General features: G+C 44.4%; 2 protein-coding genes across 6 annotated transcripts in view; both read left to right on the top strand.

The window, feature by feature from the left end:
* Positions 1 to 258: 258 nt before the first annotated feature.
* On the top strand, positions 259 to 4,339 carry fdps (farnesyl diphosphate synthase (farnesyl pyrophosphate synthetase, dimethylallyltranstransferase, geranyltranstransferase)). Of its 2 annotated transcripts, XM_079691611.1 has the most exons (10): positions 259 to 408; positions 828 to 983; positions 1,076 to 1,216; positions 1,773 to 1,853; positions 1,977 to 2,099; positions 2,176 to 2,264; positions 2,355 to 2,427; positions 2,522 to 2,599; positions 2,700 to 2,834; positions 3,562 to 4,339. In XM_079691611.1, exons 1-10 carry the CDS (start codon positions 406 to 408, stop codon positions 3,760 to 3,762), a joined length of 1,080 nt encoding a protein of 359 aa, XP_079547737.1. In that variant the 5' UTR covers positions 259 to 405; the 3' UTR covers positions 3,763 to 4,339. The 2 variants fall into 2 exon arrangements, with proteins under 2 accessions (XP_079547737.1, XP_079547736.1); XM_079691610.1 differs by lacking the exon at positions 259 to 408 and having other exon boundaries at positions 433 to 983.
* Positions 4,340 to 4,888: 549 nt separating this feature from the next.
* Positions 4,889 to 16,683, top strand: part of rusc1 (RUN and SH3 domain containing 1) — a 17,276-nt gene continuing 5,481 nt past the window's right edge. Inside the window, exons 1-11 of one of the 4 annotated variants that reach the window (XM_079641007.1) lie at positions 4,889 to 4,983; positions 6,443 to 9,789; positions 11,933 to 12,775; positions 13,834 to 13,956; positions 14,073 to 14,149; positions 14,323 to 14,340; positions 14,598 to 14,772; positions 15,056 to 15,161; positions 15,304 to 15,350; positions 15,796 to 16,298; positions 16,383 to 16,612. In XM_079641007.1, coding sequence (XP_079497133.1) covers positions 6,570 to 9,789; positions 11,933 to 12,775; positions 13,834 to 13,956; positions 14,073 to 14,149; positions 14,323 to 14,340; positions 14,598 to 14,772; positions 15,056 to 15,161; positions 15,304 to 15,350; positions 15,796 to 16,298; positions 16,383 to 16,612 — 5,342 coding nt within the window. In that variant the 5' untranslated portion in view covers positions 4,889 to 4,983; positions 6,443 to 6,569. Of the gene's footprint in view, positions 4,984 to 6,442; positions 9,790 to 11,929; positions 12,776 to 13,833; positions 13,957 to 14,072; positions 14,150 to 14,322; positions 14,341 to 14,597; positions 14,773 to 15,055; positions 15,162 to 15,303; positions 15,351 to 15,795; positions 16,299 to 16,382; positions 16,613 to 16,683 lie in introns of all 4 variants that reach the window. The other 3 variants (XM_079641006.1, XM_079641009.1, XM_079641008.1) reach the window with 3 other exon arrangements.

The following is a 16,683-nucleotide window of genomic DNA, read 5'->3' as shown; positions in this document are numbered from 1 at the left end:
TTTCTATCTATCTTTTAATCTATTATTAAAATAGGCTCACCTCTTGCTTCACAAATCTCCCCACTCCACCTTGACTCCACCTCTTCTGTAATCCTATTGGTAAACCAGTGGAAAAACCCATCCTGGTTCGATTGCGCTGGCCAATCAAAACGCTCAATGTCAAATGGAGCCTTCCAAAGTTCACGCCCACATGCACCATTCGAGTTCTCGCAATGGATGTTGGGGAATTTAGTTCTGGCGCTTTATATTAAAACGGACTGCAACGTGACAGCGAACTACAACCTGCACATCCTGGTCTGAGGAGACGTTCACTGTCTTCAGTTTGAAAGAAAGACGAAGAAACAGAAGATAAACTAATAACCGTTCGAGTACTTCACAATACGGGACAACAGGACAGTAATCATTATGGTATGAAAAGGCATATGTTTGACTCCAAAAATATTTAATTTGGCAATTTATAGCTAGCTTTGTTCACAGGCTGGATGCATGAAAACAATGTCAGCTAACGCTTCTTCTCATGATAGGGAAACCAACTTTAGCTAATAATAGTAACCCTGGCTCTTGTTTATGAGCTTAGTGGGCTAAGAGACCATGGAGCTAACCGGCTTGATAGTTTTCTTCAACCGGAACAAGTTTAACGTTATGTTGTTATAATAAAAACCGGAACCGCTTGTTCACAGTTAGAGAGGACATTTAGCAGGTTGGGAATGAGAGGTCTGCGTAGCTTGGTCATTAATGCCCCTCAAATATTCCGCACAATGTGGAGCGAGGTCTCTCCGTTCAAATTGAAAACTACATCTGCTTTGCTGTGCACCTCGTCTATCCAGGGAGACAGCATTTGCAATGGGACGCACAGCAGCAAAAAGGCGTTGCTCTCGGACCCTCAGTTGTTTGAAGCCCAGTTTGACGAGCTGGTGACGGAGCTTTCAGAGAGGGACTTATCTGACCCGGCGCTGGCTGACGCACTCAGCAGGTTAAGAGAGGTATGTATGGTGTCATGCTTTGTTTCCTCTGACAGGTGCAGGAGTGGACTGCTACTTCATTTTGATCCTACCTGCGCCTGTTTTCTTCTTAGGTTTTGGTGTACAACTCCCCTGGAGGCAAGAGGAACCGAGGCCTGTCTGTGATTGGCTCACTGAGGGAGCTACTCCCGCCCACTGAGCTCACACAGGAGACCGTGCAGAGGGCCCTGGTTGTGGGATGGTGCATTGAGTTGGTAAATAGATGTTTTGTGTTTTTCTTACAATAAACCTTACATTTAAAAACGTAAAAAGTACATTTAGGATGTGCACAAAAAAAACTAAGATGCAATGAAAAACAGGACTTTACAACACTTACAATTGCATCAGAAGTAATTAACATAAAATAAGAAATATACAAAATACAGTCGGTCAGCCTTATGCTTTCAAGTTGAGCCTGTGTACTGTAGCCTTTATCTTGTCAAGTTTAAGTAAAAGGTCTGGCAAAAGAAAATTGGTGTAAGACATATGGAATAAAACACAGTGGTTCATTGCACCTTAAAACAATGAATTCACAATATCTTTAACCATGTTATTTGTTTAATACTTTATTCAGACCTGAGCTCGACATGATCAAGGTTACACAGTTGTGGAGGGGTTGTAGGAAGGTAAAGCTGTTATGTGCTCCTAATGTGTCATAAAAGCTCACAACAAGCACAGACTCAGACTGACTGCTGTGATGACACTTTGCCAGGGTGTTACGTTCTCTCGGTCATTAGGAAAGTGTTACGACTGTGTCTCCTTTGCTCGCAGCTTCAGGCATTTTTCCTGGTGGCAGATGATATGATGGATGGATCTGTGACTCGGAGAGGACAACCCTGCTGGTACAAAAAGGTGAGGCTTTATATTTTACAAAAAGATACTCAAACTTCTTGTTTGTTGATATGCGATTATTCATTTTCCACTATTAATGGTGTGCTCAGTATCTCAGGTGAATCATGTGTGTTTGTTTTGAAGGATGGGATTGGTCTGGATGCCATCAATGATTCGTTTCTCTTGGAAGCGGCGATCTACAGACTTCTGCGCAGACATTGCCGGGAGCAGCCCTACTACGTCCACTTACTGGAGCTATTTACTGAGGTACTTTACGTCCTGATTGATTAAACAGGCCTTCACATTGACACATTGTTCTTACTGCATGTTACCGCTGTTTCAGACCTCTTTCCAGACCGAGCTTGGCCAAGCTCTGGACCTCATGACGGCCCCCCCTGGTCAGATTGACCTCAGCAGATTTACAATGGCAAGGTAGTGAAGAAAATCAGTAAATAAATGTTCAGAGAAAGATGTTGCTTCCAAAAGTATATGTGAATATTTGATTCTGTTCTTGTCTTTCAGATACAAAGCCATTGTGAAATACAAGACTGCCTTTTACTCATTTTATCTCCCAGTAGCAGCTTCAATGTACATGGTGAGTTTGTTTCTTTACTTTTGTGGTGTGTTCAAATGAAACAGAGTAGTATCAATCAAATATTTTTCTCAACTACTTCACCTTACTTTTTCAGGCAGGAATTGAGAGTGAGGAGGAACACAATAATGCCAAACACATCTTACTTGAGATGGGAGAGTTCTTTCAAATACAGGTAATTCCTTAAACGTGTCATCCCTCTTTCCCGTCAGGTATTGAATCATTTGCATCAGACTATTCAGTGTTGATAACCACCCTATGTGTATCATTTGCAGGATGACTACTTGGACTGTTACGGAGACCCTGCTGTGACTGGAAAGATTGGTACTGACATCCAGGATAATAAATGCAGCTGGCTGGTGGTGACGGCCCTGGAAATAATGACTGCCGAACAGAGAGCAGAGCTCGAGGTGGGACTTCAGATAACAACCCTCTGTTTTAACACTTTTATATATTCAAATAACTTGTATTCAAACTATGGTTAGATATAATTGCAGGGAATTTGTTGCCAGCACATAAATTCAATTTTGAAAGTGTGGTATTTCAGTATAATGTAGGCCAACCATGAATTCACTCGGCGGGTTTACTCCCTATTTCCATCACAACATTATAAGAAATATGCATAAATACTTAACATTTGGTTAGTACATGCAACAGATAAAATACAATGATATAATTACATCTCAGAATCAATTACTAGTGGACAGATTCTCAAATGTTCCTTTTGATTAAATGTTATTAATGCAAAATATACCACCATAAGAAAATTGGTCATTTTTCAAGTAAGTAGTAAAATGGTGTTTTAAAAGATAGAAACGCAGCACTGTGTGACTATATAAGTGTCCCTTCTTACAAATCTTTTAATACTCCTATGTCTAATCAAATAAAAACAGGTCATAAAACCTAATGTAACAATTCAAACAAACAGAATTGCTTCTCTGCAATAGATACAAATATTTATTAAAACGTACATAAAAACATAATTTATTGTAATAATGTGCTAAAACAGAGAAACTATGTTTTCTATGGATCTGACCTCTGAACTCTTCCCTGTAGGATGTTTAAAAAAGTTCTATCTGAGTTGCTTTCTTGAAGATGATGAGCAAATGTTAAATCTGTCTTCCTCTCCTCTTGTAGGCATGTTACGCGCAACACGATGATGCCTGTGTGGAGCAGGTCAAAGCTCTGTACAACACCCTGCAAATGCCAGCTTTGTACCACAAATATGAGGAAGAGAGCTACCAGCGGCTACAGAAACTCATCGCGTGTCACGCTCAAAACCTTCCCCACTCAGTCTTCCTCAACTTTGCTAAGAAAATATACAAGAGGAACAAGTGAGAGGACAAACAGTGTCACATTTATGAGCCTGGGCCCATTTTGGGTTTGTTCATGACGCACAGATTAACTCCTCGCCATTATTGAAGAAGGTTCGTCAAGGACAAGGCTGACTCCGATCAGCATGACCAGAACAGCTCTTAAAAATCCTGCAGGCAGTTTCTTATGGTTGGCTGTTTGTAGATATCTGGTTTTGACTGTCATTAAACAGCCTGCCTCTTCTGGTCCATGCTACCTATTTATTAAACGCAATGCATAATCAACAGTGTGTTGTTTTCTCTATTGAAGAAACCTGTAGATTGAAGAATGTGAAATGATTCACATACGCTCTAGCATTCATATAAGTGTGCACTGTTGAGTGCAAAGCGGGATAGAGAAACATATCAGAGTAGAAATAGTTGTAATTGTTTAAATACAGATGTATTAGTTGGTCAGGGACTACAAGTAAAAGTACATTTATGACAGCAGATGCACTCTGTCAAAGGGCATCTTTCTAATTCCATATATTTTCATATTGCTGCTGTAAAATCTGTACTGAACTGAATGTTATATCTTTAAATAAATAATAATGTGAAGACTATATTTCTTTCTATTGCATGTTTTTGATGATTGTAAAGCAAAAAACTATAAATTCTTTCAATAATATAAAATATTTATATGAAATATATTGTTTTGATTATCTATTCACTGTTTCAGCCATTTATTTTACAAAAATGACTGCTTATTTTTCCATGTATGATAGTAATTCAATAATGGGGTGAATATAGTGGGGATTCTTGACATTATTAGATTGATCAAGAATATAGTTGACAAATTCATAAATGATTACAATCAAGACTAGAAGCAGTAGTTGGGATATGTGAGGAGGATTGTATGTTAGTTAATTTCCTTAAAGCAGATTAATAAATGCATGGATGAGCTGCAGATAGGATGATGTCATAGGCAAATGAGGCTCTTCCCTGCAAAACTAATTATTTGAAGGACTTGAAGCTGAAAATGACATAAGATAAATTGAATGTGATGATAAGGAAAGTGAGGGGTGGGGTGGGGTCTGGTTGGGTTGGGTTGGGTTGGGAGGGGGGTGGGGGGCGATGGTTTGTCGGACGCTCGCGAGAAGACAGATGCTGAGGCTGCCGTCGGAGAGAGAGTCACTTTCACACGGACTGGGATGTGAGCGAGCGCGACGAGATGGAGACCTTCGTCCATCTTTACCTGAATCTGACTGTGAGTCGAGTCCGTATTTTGTATCATTCTATATACATATCTTTAAACAAATAATATGTTTTCTAATGAACCTGCATAGTGTGGTCGGAAAAGCGAAAGCTGCTATTTCCACACAGAGCCTGCGTATCAAGGAACATGCATTCCGCTATTAACAGTGACATTTAACGCATCTTTTTGAGACAAAATGTATTATTATTATCATCGGTTTTAACTGCAATCTCAATATTATGTGTAATATTTGAGAAATATTAGGGGCGAATGGGCCTGTGGGCTATATGAGGGCGATGCGGATGGAGGTACCCCTCCTCCCCCCCCCCCTCCCCCTCCTCCTCCCTGTCTCCATCAGCTCCGTTGGATCAATAAATGCATGGGGTAAATACTGTGAACGGGTTAAATTATACGTACATTTGCTGTTATTTTTGTTTTATTTCATGGCTTTGTTAGCTTCAATGTTCATTCCGACGAAGGCCTAGTGCTAGCTTACTAGAGTGATTTATATTCCTCACTGATGTGAAGGGCACTGTGGAGGAATATATGAGTAATAGGTAGATGGGTTTTAAAAAGGCAGACTCAGTGTTGTTCAGAGCTGCTGCTTATTTCATGCTCCAGTTACATTTTAAGTCATTGCTTCAGGTACTGTGTTTTTTTTTGTAAACGTTATTTCTTTTGATCTACATCCTAGGCCTCTTGTCAACTTGTAAGGAAGGGCTGGCACAGATGGAGACAGTATAAGTCATGATAATCAGTGCTCAGTGGAGCTGAACATGACTGATGAAGTTTATGAGTGACAGTTATTAAGCGAGGAATTAGCTGACAATTATTATCATAGTGATTCTTAATATTTGTGGGTGGCTGTTTTCTGAATTTGAATACCAAGGAGACAGCATATTGAGGCAAACATGCACCCTAAAAAACATATGGACATTTTCAAGTATTGGTGTAACTGAGCAATTTCTGAATATTTACAAAAAATAAAAATCTCTTGTTTAGTCTGACCGATGGTCTAAATGTTCTGTTATCTGCAGTTGTCTTTCATAAAAGAGTCCAAACACATACGAGTATTCACATTTGAGAAGTTGGAACCAGTGAATATTTGACTTAAAAGATTAATTGAAGATCAATATAGTTGCTGATTCCTTTTCTGTCTATCTTTTATTTACTATTTATGTTAGTTTGATTATAGTCCTTTTGTTGATCCCTTTTCTTTTCTACAGTGCTGTGTGTAAGACAGTTTGTGTTCATATGAGTGTTGTTGTATCATCCCAGGAATTGGGCTGAGATAATTATAAAACAAAAAGCCCAAAAGCAATTGTTTTAATGAATAGTCCAGATGGTGGGTTTAAACTTCAAAGACTTTGGTGAAAACGTGTTAAGAGCAAGAAAACGGTCTACGTTTGCAGAGAAGAATTTTGCCGCTAGTCGTTATTCACTGTGTGTCTCCCCTCCTTTGATGTTACAGGATCTTGGGAGTCAAGCCAAGATGTGACCGTCACCGCGCGTCATTGTTTGGATCCGTCCTGCCTTTTCAACACTTGTTTCTATAGCAACAAAAATATCAGAGAACACTTAAAAGTCCCTTTCCAACCATGCAGTCCTCTAGTGGCTCCTCTCAGCCTCCAAAGCCGCGGCGCTTTGACGTCAGCAGGCGGACCAATACCGTGGCTGGACTGAAGTCTCATGGCCCCGGTTTTCAGAGGGAGGATAAGAACATGAACACGATCGCCGCGGCCTCCCCACGCCGAGTTACCAAAACCCCTGTTGCAGCCACCAGGACCAGGGTGGGGGTGCAGCCTCGAGCACCGGTCACCCAGTCCAGGTTTGTCTCGCAAAGGTTGAGCCAACAAGGTCCCACCATCTCCAAAACAGCTAAGCCCAAACCCAAGACTCGTGCATCTGCCGCAGCCAAAATTGCACCAGCGGCCGCTCCACCTCCACTTCCCTCCGTTCTCCCTCTTGACACAAACTGCAACGAGCCGAGCCTCCCGTGTCTTTGCTGCGATGGCCGCTCCCCGCAGGACAACAACAGCATGTTTAACCATAACCACAACAACAACAACACCATCTCTATCCGACAGCAACTGAAGCTACCGCCTCCTCCGGCCCCCTTGCCACAGAGGCAGGATGGGAAAGGAGCCAAGGAGCCATCTCAGCCCCCGTCACAAGCGCAGGCCCAGCTGGAGGCCTCCGCCCGCCCTGCTGCCACTCTGGAAAACAAAGGCAAGAACGCAGCCGCTAGCGCTGATCTGGACAACAAGAAAAATGTCAAAGTAGAGGAAGAAGATGACGATGAAGACAGTGGGGATATTGATATTGATGATGATGATGATGAGGCTGACGACGATGATGATGACACCCTGGTCCCCTCGTGCTGTGACTGTCCCCCCTCCTTACTGGAGTTCTCGCTCTCCTCCTCCACCTCCTCATCCTCCACTTCCATCAGCTCCTGCTCTGATCTGGAGTCTGACTGTGCAGATCAATCCGCCTCCATCTGCTCTTCCCACGACGAAGACAACCTGTCCCTCGCTCTGTCCCCCAAAGACCACTCTCTCCCACAAGCCCGCGAATGCAAGCCTCCTGCGCGTTCACCCCCATCCCTTCCTCTTAACTGCAACCCCTTCATCCTGACGTCACACTCCCCAATTCCCCCGTGCTCCCCAGATGAAGGTTACCCCTCTGCCCTGGACTCCCCTTCTCCAGACTACTTAGGAGTCAAAGGTGATTCAGAGATCAACAAACTAGGTTTGCTTGACTTCCTAGAGTCAGTAGGGGAGTTTGGGAAAATGGAGCGCTTCAGCCAGGTGATCCAAGTGGCTCGTTGGGACCTTGAGGGGGAGCAACACTGGGATGTTCTGAGGGATCGACTAGACCACCTGGACCACCTGGAGAAGGTGAACAGGGAAGTAAAACTGGCTTACATCGCCAAACTCCACGAGAAGGGATTTGATCTTGGGGATCTCGAGGAGCAAGATCTGTCAGATGTAATGGATGAAATGGGCAACATCGACATTACCTGGAAGTTGTATAAAAGCGGCAGAGGAGCGATGGGAGACTCTCAGGAGTTTTCAGATGCAGGGGTTGATCTCACGGCTCCTTCAGACTGTGAGGACCCTCTCCTTCCTGATTCCCTCACTCCTTCTCCTGTAGGGCCACCACCGAGACCCCCCAAACCCCCAGCGCGTCATGCCAGCGTGAGCTCTGACCTCCACACCTACATCAATATCAGCAGGGAGACGACCTCCATGGCTGTCTCCACCTCTCCCACCCTGTCTACTTTCTCCCCTAACTCCTCGTCCCCCACTTTCACTACTTTTAGATGTGAGAAACCCCTACCTCCATCTCCACCCTCCATTCCTCCCCTCCCAACTTCTAAACCTGTCCCTTACCTCACTCTTTACACCACCCCTTCTCCGCCTCCATCACTCCCCACCCCAACTCCTCCCATTCCTCCCCCTAGGAAGCGTCACCTTGCCAGGAAGGAGGCACAGCGGCTCGCTGCTCTTCAGGCCCTACAGGAAAGCACCCCCTTTTCCCTCCCTCCGCCTACCACACGTCCCCCACCTCTGCCTCCCCCGCCAGTCATATCAATCTCCTCCTCATCTCCCCCTGCCATACCACCTCCACCTCCACCTGTCCTGCCCTCTCCCCCATCCTTCCATGTACTAGATGTAGAGATTCATAAGCTTTTGATGCTTGCTGGAGTGACCCAAGCGGAGCTTCTCAAACTCAGCCCAGAGCTCAGTGTTTGCGTTGGAGGGTTAGAGGATGAAGGAGATCAAGATATCTCGTCCAGGTGTGGGGATTCTTATGAGTTCAGATTAAATGAGAGGGAGGTGGAGAAGGATTGTTACAGAGATGGATGGAGCAGCAGAGGCAAGTTAGATGGAGATCGAATAGCTTATATAGCTCAAGAAACCAACAAGGAAGAGGAGAGCACACAAAGAATCACCTCGTTCACTGAGATGGCGAGGAGGAGGAAGAGGAGCTGCGGTCTGACCTCCGACCCCTATTACAGCGCTGGTTTTAGCAATACACATGAAACTAAAGCAAACAACATTAGCTTTGATTCTTACCGGTATTCTGCAGGGGAGCTAGATTCACCTCCCCCTCCACCTCCTCCTCGTCCTTTACCCCCAATCCCCCCATCTGTGCCATCCCACAAAGTGAGCACTCTTGTGGCTAACTCTGCACAGCCTGATCGATTTGATTGGCTAATAGCGTTCACTCCTGAATGTGAAGGCCCACCAAAGCTTCCACTCCTTGCAATGAGAAAATCTCACGTGGTGAGTCAAAAGAAGCTCAGCTCATCGGGGTCATCTCCAGGTTCAGCTCCACACGTCACAACTTTTAAAGAGCTTCGTTACGGCAACAAGAACACCTTCCTGCAAACAAAGGTGATCACTGATCCGGACCCTGACCCAAACGTTATCACTCCAGATGCAGACATCCTGTACAACCTGAGGTGGAGACGACAGATGGCAGGCGGAGACGGCAACGAATGGGAATACACTTCTCAGGCTCAGGCCTTCTTCATGCAGCCGCCACCAGCCCTCACTTCAATGGCCGCTCTGAAGGAAATGCTCCAGAGAGCTGACGAGGAGGGTAGACAACCTGAGCTGTGCCCAATACAGAAGATTGGCTGCTCGGTCAGTGACAGCAGCCTGTGGACCACGGGCAGAGAGTGGGAGGCTGAAGGAGTCAAGAGGGAGGAGAAGGAAGGGAAAGAAGAAGAGGAGGAAAAGGTGGTGTTGGAAGTTGAGTTGCGGGGACGAGCCGACGGAGGAAGGACTCTTGAAACAAGAACCACAGGTGAGTATTATAATCAAAATGATGCAAGTGCTAATAAAAGGGCAGCTGAATTCAATGATATAGGGGAGAAGGTCTGCATGGGTGTGTGTGTGTGGGTGTGGGAGAAAAAAAAACACGTCAAATTAAAAATGTTAACAACACAACTCATCTGGAATTGACAGATGATGAAAAGAAAAAGATGGAAAAAAGACTTGATCGCTTTTCTGGAATGCACAAATTACAACCTTGGACAGTACAATAGAACAAATCAGAAAAGCAAGAGTTGAGTCATTTATTGAAAATATGTAGCTTTTGGAACGAGAGCATCGAGATGAAGGACAAGCATGAGTCACAGAAGGGATGATGTGTGATGGATATATGTTGACAAGGGATAAACAGAAGGTGATTGCAGACGTGAAGTGAACAAGACAGTGGAAGTGAAGCTACAGAGGGAAAATGACCACCAATGAGAGATGCAGGGATACAGACAGTGAGGAAAGTGAGCGTAACATGAGGAGAAAGAGGAAGTTGGACACTTTCCAGACAGTCTTTCCTGCACTCGTTATCAAAGTTTGATGTCATCACTGCCTTATTTAATTATTCATCTGCTCTTCAGACCAATGAGGGGGATTATGGAGCGCCCACTGAGCTCTCCACTTTCTTCCCCCTTTTTTTCACCTTAATCTTCTTTTTGCATTCTTTTAGTTTATTTCTTAAATATGTTTGTATTTGTTTCCTCTGCCTCTTTACTGGTTGTCCATCCCATCAACTTGGGATGCTTTCCTCTTGCTGTCTCTCCTGTCTCGCCGCTCCCAACCCCCCCACCCACCCTCGCTCCCTAGAGTGGCACAGATAGCTAAGATCAAGTTACTTATCTCATGCAGTGCTGCAGTATACTACATAAAAACTAAGGATGAGATAGTTTGAAAGGTTGTATGTTGGATTTCAATTGCTCATATTCATCCCCAATCGGCTTCACGTTTTTAAAGTAAAATTACCTCTCTGATTTTACAAGTACTCTAACATTATTTCAGACTTTATATTTGCTGAGTTTTATGCTGCAGGAGTTTCCCTCTAAAACCACTGCAACAAGCCAGCAATAGGTGTGTACACCTTTAAGAGCCCAAGGGGTGGATCTTAGCACATGGACCAATGGCTGAGAGCCAGTGCCAGAAAAATAGGAAGTATCATGTGTTGTTGCAGTTCAAAGACAGCTCAAGTCTAACAAAGGTATGATTGTTTTTTAGCTGATTTTGTAACTCATAACTTAGGAGTCTGTTACAGGTAAGTGAAGGTAATGAAAACGGTTGTTGCTACAGTCTCTGAATATCCATAGAGAGACAGATGGTGATTGAGCAGGAACGGGCAGAACTCTGCTATCTGTTGACTGACTCAGCATTACACTGTATGCTTTGCTGCTGGAGAGGGGAGGGGTGGTGGGGAAGCAAAAGGATGTAAAAAAAGAAAGGCATAGAAGAGAAAGACAGACAGGCATAGAGAGGAAGGTGATCCAGAGGTGATGATGGCACGCACTGCAGTAACGTTTAAAACACTGTGCTGTGAACTCTCAAATTCAAGTATGAAAAGAAAGTGAAAGCAGATGCCGTAAAGTAAACCTCACATTGAAATATGATGGACCTTTGTGATTGATGGTGACATTTTAATGATGCTGTCATTGGTGAATGAGTGGCTGATTGACTTGCTGAGTATTTCTACCGTGCAGCTGCAAAACTGCTCAACAGTTATCCTTTTATGGCCAGGGTATCATTTCCTGTTGTGTTAAATCGTTTTAAATGATAGACTGTGGTTATTGCTCTTCATAAATCAACTCCATTGACTCTCATGTGTAACTGTCAATCAACTGTTTGAATTCTGCATTAGTGCATGATGTTACATGATGACGATATCTGCTGGAATACACTCATGTGCATTTTTCTCTCGACAGACACTAACATTTTCGACATCTCTCTCTCCTTCCCATTTCTCTGCCACATTTATTTTTTTACTTTTACCTTGATACCCTGTTTTCCTCACCTATCCATCCCATTCTGTTGTTTCCATTGTTTGTCCATTGCTCCGCTTTGCTCCTTCATATCGCTTTGCTTGTGCGCCTGCCCTCTCCATCCTGACTCCTGTTCCAATGTTTGGCTTTTTTAATAAGTAGTTTCCTCCCCACCACTGTCCCTCGCCCAGTCCTCCCAACCCTACTTCCTGCACACTGCCCTCCCTTCCTATCACCCAGGCTACTGTAACGCCCAGCCCTTTGCAGATCCCAGACCCCACAGCCATGCAGGCAGGGAGTCCAAAGACAAATACTGCAACACACCGACCCCCCCTGCTGCCAGCTCAGCTTGTATCCACAGAGATGATTCTGGCACTGACATGAGCTTCGGCTTTAACTTTGAATCCCTGGATGATGTTAGTGTAGACTCTCCTTGTGATTATGGGACTATCTTTAACACACAGAGGGACTTTGCGTCTGACTCTCCCTGTCATTTTGACTCCCTATACTGCTGTAACTCAGGCACACACGTTAAGTCAGATTCACCTGATACTAGTGGCACCACAGTGGCCCCGGGCTGCACCACCCCATATAAGAACATAGAGGTCATGATGACGTATTCAAACAGTATCAACGCATTTGATTCGCTGCATACAGAAAAGCGCCCACACTCTCACACAGACAACAGAAACAAGGCCAGGACGTCCAAAGAGCTTCCTCCTCTCCCTACATATTACCTGTACCACCCTAAAAACTGCCCTCTGCACAGGGGATCCCCTCCTCGTCTCTCCCCTATCGGTGCCCTCTCCCCTCCCCATCGCCCCGGAGCCCCCCCCCCATGCACCTCAGGCTTCCACCTCAGCTCCCCGCTTTTCCCCCGCTCTCACACCTTGCCTGCCCTCGCTGCTCCCCTCTACTATCCAAACCTTTACCCTCCTATACCGCCAAGGGCGCCCCCCCTTCCCCCAAAACTCTACCAGGCTCCTCCGCAGTCACACGTGGCGAGTAAGATTTCTCTCTCTCTTCTCTCTCCCCACGTCTTAAACTCTCTTTCTATTTGTCTGACATCTTGCTTGCAAGCACGTCCGTCTGTCTTTCTTACTGTCTGTTTCTGACCTGGATATAGTGTCCCTAACACTTTTGTTGCGACCCGAGGGATTTGCAGATTTGAAAGAACTGTGGCTGCATCAGAAGGTAGCTCCCTGCAGGTCATCTGATACGTCTTATCTTCACTGTCCTTTCAAATCTGCAAAGGGCCTTCAATGGAGTGACAGCTTTTCTTGTCTGGAGTCACTATCATCACTTTCTTTCTTTGTCTTCCTCTGTCTGTCCGTCTGTCTGTCCTTGTGTCTGTCTCGTCCGGTCAGTCTCCATGTTGTTTTTGTTTTATGCACGATGTGTTGAAATGTAAACATACATTACACGCCAGGCACAACCCAAGTAACTAGTCCATGATGTTGTGAAATTGAGTTAACATGTTTTCCTTGTATGTGTAGATTGAAGGCATTTTAAAGTACATGTTTTAAGATTCACTGCATCTTGTTCATGAAGTGATAGTCTGTATTTATATAACTGGTTTATATAAATCTATTTATATGAACATTACACTGGACACAACACCTGCCCTTTATACATTATGTGTAATTGTATACAACCTGACTGAGCTTCAACAACTGTTTCCCGCCACGCTCAGAGATTCCTCCTAGATTTGCTTATATTAAGTATGTATGAGTGTATTGTTTGAATGTGAGTCAAGATTAATGCATGGGAATCTGTTTATCCCTTTGGCATACAGAAAGCTGTTTTTACAGATACAGATGTTGAAAGCTAATACCAGTAAACCAATATTTATAGGATGTCCTCACACACTGTTTTCCGTCAGTAGTACCATCTGCTTTTATTTGCCTACTCAAATTCTTCTCATTGCTTAATGGCTCCTACTAACACTAATATTCTAGTTTTGGTATTGCTCTCTGTTGTGACTCATCTTTTTTTAATCTGTTGAATTTGTATTCTTTTATACAAATTACAGTAAGTAATTGCTCTTCTGCTGTTGCTGTCAGCTGTCCGCAGTGTCTCATTCGCTGGCTCTGTTCAGAGGACAGAGGCATCCTGGATGGGCGAAGATGTGAAGCATCCAATGAGAGGTCTGGGCCTGTCCTCTCTGTGCCTGCAGGAAAAGAAAGGTGTGCCTTTCATCCGTGTGTGTGTTTGTGTTCACCTGTCCAACTGTTTGTCTTTGTCCTTGATACATGTCCATATCTCCTACATATTAACTGTAATGTATTGTTCTTCCCTCCAGCTCTGGTCAGTGCCGTCAGTGTGGCAGTGGAAGCCATCTTGGCCCAGTTCAGCTCTTCTCGGACTGTAGTTCAGAAGGTCAGTCACAGCTGAATTTACATATTTTGAATAACAAGTTGTTTGTTTAACTATCAATCAATGTGTACTTCACTCTTGGTGATGAAACATATTGATTTGTTCATCATTGAAAATACTTTCCTTCCCTTCCTTCTTGTTCTGACTCTAAATATTTTTGCTCTGTCTCTCCTCAGTCTCTCTCAGTTAACAAGGTACTAGAATATCTTTAGATAACCCAATCTTGTAGACTCAAGACTCTCTTTATAAACTAACTCCAATCCTCTAAATCATGTCTCATCACATCATACTGACCCACATTACCCCTGTTTCTCTCCAAACCCCATTCATCTGTCCTATTTCTTCTCTCCTCCCTCTCTCTTGAGTCATTCTTTCTCTTTCATTCCCTTGTCTCTCCCTATCACTGCACGTCATCTTCTTCCTCTCCCTCCCTCTCCTCTCCCTCCCTCAGGCTTTATCAGGAGACAGCACTATAAATCCATCTCTGGGCCGTCTGGTGCTGCAGTGCCTCTGCCCTGCACTGCACAGCTTGCTGACCGATGGCTTGAAACCTCATCAGAGTGACCTGATTGCAGGCAGGAGGCCAAATTCAGCCTGGGGTTTGGTCCAGGCATCAAGCAAGCCAGGTACCACTCTACGAATCCGAGGAGAATTAGCATTTATAGACTTGGATATTGAGGAATTGCTAAGAATTGCTTTTTTCCCCTGGTTGATAATAATAAGCCCTGGGTTTTGTCCGGCTTTCATTTTCCCACACATCATTCAATACTTTTTTTTAGCGTCTAAAATGCTGAAGTGAACCACCGGATGCAGATATCGATTGGCCTATGAGTGCCAAGTATCACTGCAATTTTTTGCTTGCCTCTCTTTTATATAAATGTTCTCTTTTTCCTCTCGACTCATTCCAAGGTCCGAAAACACAAGCGTTGTTCAACCTAAAAGTTCGAATTGGAGAACTGCCTCAGCTCAGACAGAGCAAACACCGGTTCAACGCATTCCTCCTTGGCCTACTCAAGTAAGCACTGGCTTCTTATCCTCTCGTCTCCTCTGTTGGCATGCAAAGTGCTCAAATCTGTAGTCAAATATTCTAAATTCATTTGTTATACTGTATTTCAAATGCATCCTCAGTTTTCCTTTTCTCTCAATGTTTCTTCTAGTACAAAGCTTCTTGATTTCTGGCTGTCTCACCTTCAGTCTTGCAGTGGTAAGTTTCCATCACTTCCCTCTCATCCTTGTGAGCATGCATGTGTGTAACAGTGATCTTGTCATGGAATCCAAAACCTTAGACACTCAAGACATAACCAAATAGAAACATAGACACGCTGCTGATTGAAGGAATTATTATATTGTTGTACAACAGTATAAGAGCCAGAATACTTGCGTCAAGTCCGCCAAGAGTATATGTGTCTGTCTAAAGAATAACAGAATCTTACAGGTTTCATACACTTCTTTTTAGTTTACACAGCACTATACCCTTAGACCTTCTACAATGACATGTTACAAGATCCAACATCACGTTGCAAACCGACATGTGTGCATTCATGGTACAAAGGTCTCTTTAGATACACTAAATGATGAAACTCATGAGCATGGCTTACAGCACATGATCATATAATATAGATTATTTCAACAATCTCTCTTCCTCTCAGATGTGCTGGAGACATATTACCGGCCCACCTCCATCATGCGTCTGTCGCTGACCGCCTGCCAGCCTCTGTTCGAGGAGCTGCTCCTTGTGCTGCAGCCTCTCAGCCTGCTGACCTTTAACCTGGACCTGCTCTTCCAGCACCATCATTTAGAGGCAGACAGTCACAGTCCAGACATCCCCAGTCCACCTTGTCAGGATGCAGGAATTAAGCTTTCAAAAGAGGGGTCCCAATCCAAAACAGCAGGCTGCAGATATATGGAAAACCTCTCGGATGTAGACTTTCGAAGCTCAGAACAACGAGCAGCAAAACAAAAATCGTCACCATTGAGTAGCCCAATGAATGGAGGGCCAGGGGACTCGACACAATGCAGCGCTGCACCCACAAACACTTCGGCCCCTTACGCGCAGACAAGTCCTCAGCTGTTGTGGGTGCAGGAGACAAATATTGGAGACCTGCCCCCTCCTAATTCTGAGGAGGACAGCCTCACTCAGCAGGCTGGACAGGTACTCCCCTTCATGCTGTTCCGAGTTTGAAGTTAAATATGTTTTGTGTGATCCTGCAGGGCTGACATTTCTGTTTATCATTAGGTGATCCAGCAGGGATGGGGGGCTGTGATGCGCTGGGGAGGCAGAATGAGCCATAACCTGTCTGAGCTGAACCTGAAAAAGGAGGAGATGAGGATGGATCTCCCAGAACTTCATGCGGAGAGTGACTTCGCTCCGGTCAGCAGTGGTGCTCCGGTTCCCTGGCGTCTGAGGCGGATCTTTGGGGCCTCTAAAAGCCTCAGCAGCCCACCAGGTCAAACCCCTCCAACCAGGTTAGCAACATGCACTGTCCTTTTGAATTCATCTGTGAGACTGACCGTTGAGCGGCCCGACCAAGCAAGGA

This window comes from Notothenia rossii (genome assembly GCF_949606895.1).
Source record: "Notothenia rossii genome assembly, chromosome: 7".
NCBI lineage: Eukaryota > Metazoa > Chordata > Actinopteri > Perciformes > Nototheniidae > Notothenia > Notothenia rossii.
The sequence above is the reverse complement of the archived record's forward strand: the minus strand, read 5'-3'. Positions and strand labels throughout refer to the sequence as shown.